The sequence below is a fragment of the Cryptomeria japonica genome, chromosome 11 (assembly GCF_030272615.1).
Source record: "Cryptomeria japonica chromosome 11, Sugi_1.0, whole genome shotgun sequence".
NCBI lineage: Eukaryota > Viridiplantae > Streptophyta > Pinopsida > Cupressales > Cupressaceae > Cryptomeria > Cryptomeria japonica.
Genome location: NC_081415.1, coordinates 477,555,670 through 477,561,722, shown reverse-complemented (window position 1 = coordinate 477,561,722; position 6,053 = coordinate 477,555,670). Strand labels below are relative to the sequence as shown.

Here is a 6,053-nt window from a genome sequence, read left to right as displayed (position 1 = left end):
GTGTTGGAAAAAATTTGAAATTTCATCATTCCATGTATTAGCTTATAGACAATTTTTATAGGTCCTACTTTAGACCAATGTAAGTTTCAAGTGTATTTTGATCATCAGACTGTTTATTGGGTTTATGTATGTAATTTGTGTTTATTTTAGAAAGATATAGACAGAAAAAATTCTGAAAAATAGGTGATTACAGAAAATAGATCTCATCAAATATAGTTCAAGCAATAGGACATCAAACAAAAGGAATAGAATATTCAATCAACAAACAGTTCTTGAAATCAGAATTTCAGAGTTCATAATATTAAATATTATATATGAATGTTTAAAAATTTGATTTGTGTAAGAATTTTTGTCATCAATGTCTTAAATCACACTTTCATTTTTTCTTCTTGCTCTCAACATCCTAACGGTGGATTACAAGATGTAATCTGAAATATTGATAAATGAATTCCAACATATTTAAATCCAAAAACATTCATATACAATCAACATTATGCTATAATATAAATTTGCTCTGCGCTATCAATATAGTAAGATTTCTGAAGGTTATCCTCTGAATTGGCTTCGTCTAGTAATCTAAGGTTTCCATTCCACTTATTGTGTTGATTTGCTATACTAATGTTTAAGCATTTATTCTGCAATTCTACTATTGCTATCTGTAGATCTTTTATGATCATTGATTCTATTAAGCTCTTGCTCTAATTAATTTCATTACAAGAGATGAGAGTAACAATTCTCCTCTTATGCTAGTTAATTGTAGTGGAGTAATTGATTTATTTGGTTAGCCAAGCTTAGATAGGTACTGTTGCAAATTACATACAAAATCTTCTGGCATTGAGCCTGTGAGCAGAGAATTTTTCAAAATGGGCATAAGATTGACTTATTTCTAGAAGGTCCCATGGATACCATTTAACATGATGCAAGGTTATTTGATCCCTACAGTAAATGATGTTATGTTAGAGCCCGCAGGTCAAAGGAGAAACAGCTAGCAAGAAACAAATTTTCTTTACTTTAACACCAACTCAATTGACACCCTAATAATTGAAGATTAAAAGACCAAAGGATAATGCTTTAACTGTGACTACATATACAGTAAATGGCATAAATGTGCAAAAAAAGTTATTCTACATTGAAGGAGCACTGTATACAGAGGACGACCAGGAATTAGAACATGAAGATTAGAAAGAGGAGACATCCATCGAGCAACCATCTCTTGTCATGCTTTATTGATTAAGCAACTCTCAAGGTAAGAGAATTTGTGTTGATTGATTCAAGTAACATCAATGATTGAATGGGCAACAAATTGGCATCTGGTCTTAATTGCTTCATTTATGTATCTCCTAAGTTTTAAGTTTTGATAGTAGACAATGACACAGTTGTTCAAGGAAGTGTCATAAAATCAAGGTAAATATAGTTCAGAAAGCACCACGTTCGCCATTATGACAGTGAGGAGTAAATGTGGTTTAGAAGTACAATGGTCACCGCTCTTGGGGCTACATAGAGATGAGTTCAAAGGGCCTTTCATCAAGTTTCGGTCAGAAGGTTGAAAAGTAGAGCTAAGTAGATTGCAAGCAAAATCACCATAAATGATTAGTTCCCATCAAATGACAATTTTTTTGAAAAAGGGCTCATCAAGATTTGTGGCCTAATTGTCTTCATGGGAAGGAAAACAACAACAAACAGAGATTATGATCAAGTTATCTAGCTCAATCTAACGAGCCCACCACCAAACATTATGTAAACAAATAATGAGATTAATTATATGGTTCAAGAAATCAAGACAGAAAATTGATCTCGGAATCTACATTACCAACAATAGTGACAATGATAATGAGATTTTTCACCAATCGAAGCAAATATTTCCATGACTTTGGAACCAAACAAGAAGGATCCATATTAACTGGATTTATGCAACAAAACAAAGATGACATGATTATAACCTCAAAAACCTTAATAACCGTCTTGAATTAACGTTTTACAGAGACCACGAACCCTCTAACAAAACTTAGGACAACACCAACAATCACTTAGACCAAAACCAGGAATAGAAACTGTACGATATCCAAAGTACTTGCCAATGAAAAGGAAACTGAAAGGGAGATTAAGGTGCTAGCTTACCCGAAACCAGGAATATAAATTGTACGAATAGATTCAATAATCAGATTACATTGTTCCACCTGCATGTCAAATATATGCTTTCCTTCAACATAGCTGCTTCCAAAGGCTGTTCGGGAAATAATATCTGCTGTTAAATCGCGAAACTCTTTTGACACTTCTATCTCTCTTTCTGAATCATGACCGATTCTTTCCTTCCACCGTTTTATCATATCGGAAGCGCTGTCCGCTACTGTGGGAACCATCCCCTGCAACGACCACCACCACCACGTCTTTAATTTTTTACTCTAAAGAAAAGCATTCGTGGTTATATTGTAAATTTAAGGCTGAATCACCTTTAACTGTTCTATGTAGAAAGCTGGGTTGATTATTCTTCTGTGCTTTTCCCATTCCTCGCCGTCCAAAGAACCGAGCCCACCTCCCAGCAGCTGCCTCGTTATACGGTTTTGAGGCGGCATTTCATAGTGTCCGAACTTGGTGGAAAGAATTTCTTTAACGAGCTCCACGTCTGGTATATTCACCTTCGCTTTCGTACCAAACCAGTATACGAAGAACCCCCGTGTTCAAAATTGACTAACTTCAACACTGGGCTTAAATTTTTTCGCTTTGCATACTTTTTAAAATAGAAAATCTTAAGCAGCTATTTTATCAAATGCTGACTACTTTTTAACATTAGAAAAATGATCAGTAGTTGATCGAACAGACAGTCTTAATTTATAAAATTACAAATCTGCCTGATTGTTAAGTATGACTAACTTCAACTAATTATTCCATGAACTGAAAATGAAGAAGAGACAGTCACACCATATTTGTTAACACTGGCGTAATAATGGGGCAGAACTCGGGGTACTATTCGATGAGAAAATTCCATTGGCTTCGATTTGGCTTCATCCATCATCTTCATCATCTCTGGTAGATTGCCACTCAGTAGTTTGTACGAAGGGCCCCTTATACCCTGAGCTTCAAAACACCTTGTATGTTGTCGAGGCCTCCACCATATGGCTCTCGCTATTTTCACCATCACATGTGCCAAGCTTAACATTACACCCCATATCAAAATGCCTCTCCATCCACCCATTTCCATTGCCATAATTCAGAATGCACCTTCTGCCTCCCTGTTCTGAATGTAACTTCTGTTTCCTTGTTCTGTGTGGATGGACTGAGGAAATTTGTTGTGAGCTTTCTTTCCACATCAACAAATGTGCAGATATCCATCTATATAATGGAGGGAGAGGAGTGATCCTCACGCTACCATGGTTATAGTGCATGGAGTGGAGTGGAGTGTTCCCCACTCTAACTCAGCACTGTAATGACGTCCAATGCGATGTACAAGTTTTGACCTTAACATCGCACGTATTCAACTTGGAATTGCATACCTTCGGTAATTGGATAAGATTTTTGGATATTTCAAAATGCTGGAGAGATTGTGACACAAATTTATTTTTAGTTCCTCCCGACACAGGGCACTATAGCAATTAGCAACGTTTGGGTTCAATTTTTAAAAAAGGTCGACTTAAAAGTTTTCTAGTTTATAATCAATTTTCTTATTTAATAATTAGATATTTGATATTAATATTTTAAAAGATTCCATGAAACATTTTCCAATTTTTTAATAGTGCATCCTCAATATATATATATATATATATATATATATATATATATATATATATATATTTCAATAAAAGTGGATCATTCCACTAAACTTTTTTATTAATATTTTTTTTATTTTTTACACAAGATTCAAAGAGCATACCAGCGGAAAGAACCCTGGGAAGAAAACATCCGGTCACAGCTCATTTCGCCGATAGGCGATCTACAATGGGATATATGGATCTATGTTGTCCGTAAACAAAAACTCTTCTTAAAATAAATTTGACGGCCTCTGCCAAATTGCATGATAATAAAAAGTAGAATTGGCTTAAATGCAATTTAACGGACTATCAAAAATACCCAATGCATGTGCAGGTATTTAAAACTTTTTGTAACGCTGAAGGAGATTAAGGGCAATATAACGTTTCCATATTTTTTGTTCTTTCCGACACAGTTTCTAATCAACTATTTTCTCAACCTGGCCATTCAGAGTAGCTATGCATCAGAGTTTTCTTTGTTGAAGGTTCCGGATTGAAGACTATCACAGAATCTCAAACACCATTTTGGTACATATTGCTTTTCATTTTCTGTATAATATGGCACAAAAGCATCTATTTTGATGAGATCCAAGTGAGTCTATGTTATCTTTCTGTGCAGTAAATGGGAATAGAGTATAGTTTGATAGAACAAATATGTAGATTAAGATATTTATAGAAGACTATTCCTGCAAATTTTTTTGCTAGTGATCTTTTCAATAGATTATGGCAATCATTTGCTTTCCTTTCTTTGCAATCTGATGGGCTGCAAAAATTTAAAGTATGATTGGATTGATGTGCAGGCAAAAGAAAAATGGAAAGGGAGGAGGAGCGTGCAAATGGAGCTGAAACAGGCACGAGCAGCTCTAAAGAAAGTTGTGAGCTTTTAATGATTTTAGCTTTGTTTTTCTACGAATCTCAAATGTCCTTTGATTTCGTACACCATACCGATTTTTTTTTTTTTTACTTGGTTCTTTTATTGGTTCTTTTATTTACTGTTATGTCGTTTCCGCCACTTTTAAGAACTCCATAAATCCACTTTTTACTTTTTATTGTCATTTTAAAATGTTTCTTTGTATGTTTTGGCAAAGTATAAGATTAGGAGTGGCACCCATCATCCATATGAGATTGTATGGCAGTAAGGTGTATTTACAAGATAAGAAACTGAGAAGTCAAGACCCTTCTCTTTCAGCTTCTCTCACTGCAATTGAATGTGGTGTATTCAAGAATGAAACAAAAGACAACATTAATTTGTGAATCTCCAACATTAAATTGACACTAAGAAAGACATGCATGCAACATTAATTTGTGAATCTCCAACATCAAAGTTAGTGTCAATTCTAAAAGAAATAAATTATAATTAATGAGTTGATTTATTAAAAATATTGTAATTTTTTAATTGATTTTTACTTTTTTTTTTTAAATATCTGTACCATTCTCTAATAAGTAATTCTCTATCATAATATTTCAATGTTAAATTGATTAAGTAATAAATTTTAAAAATCTTTATTATTTATTAAAAACAGAGTTTTTAAATTACAATAGATAAATGGGAAATAGATAAGTTTCAAGAGCATTAGCTGTTTTAATAACATATAAAACAAATAATGGTCTAGGTCATAGGTAGAGTGAAAAAGGATAGGCTCTCTAATTTTTGTAAATAAGATGTGTAATCTCTTCTATAAGACCTGTGTTGTTAATGAAAAACAATATTTAGGAAAAGATGAAATATGAATTGAAAGCACAAAATTTTAAAATGATTGATTAAGAATTATATATAGTGAAATCAGTTTTAAAGTTTTATTAAGTGTTGTTAATGGAAAACATATTTCAGGAAAAGATGAAATATGAATTGAAAGCACAAAATTTTAAAATGATTGATTAAGAATTATATATAGTGAAATCAATTTTAAAGTTTTATTAAGTTTTTTGTTAAATTTATTGTAATGCGAGCTAGCTGGTGATTAGACATATTGGTATATGCATTTATGTATTGAATTCAAAAGAAACAATGAATCTTAAATTTTTAAAATTAAAAATTTGATATCTATCGGCGATTTTTACCTAAATTTTTTAAAATATAAGTATACTAGTAAAATAAACCTATAGTATCTAACGGATCAGTTTATACACCCCGCCCAAAACCACATATAAAATGCGGTCACAACACATATAATATCAGTTTTGCATAGAGCCCATATGACAATTTGCCAAAAAAAAAAAAACCCATCGGATAATTTTCAAATGTAGACTCCACAGTTGCTATCAATGGAAGAAGACAAAATTTTCCAAATCCCTGTGCCAAATCCCATG

At 32.8% G+C, this 6,053-nt stretch overlaps 1 protein-coding gene across 1 annotated transcript; it reads right to left on the bottom strand.

Annotated features, from left to right (window-relative positions):
• Positions 1–555: 555 nt before the first annotated feature.
• LOC131859982 (cytochrome P450 CYP72A616-like) lies at positions 556–3,348 on the bottom strand. Its single transcript, XM_059214302.1, has 2 exons — positions 2,451–3,348; positions 556–2,363 (listed from the first exon to the last, which is right to left on the bottom strand). The coding sequence occupies exons 1-2, from the start codon at positions 2,571–2,573 to the stop codon at positions 2,115–2,117; spliced, it is 372 nt and encodes a 123-aa protein (XP_059070285.1). The 5' UTR covers positions 2,574–3,348; the 3' UTR covers positions 556–2,114.
• Between the last annotated feature and the right edge of the window lie 2,705 nt (positions 3,349–6,053).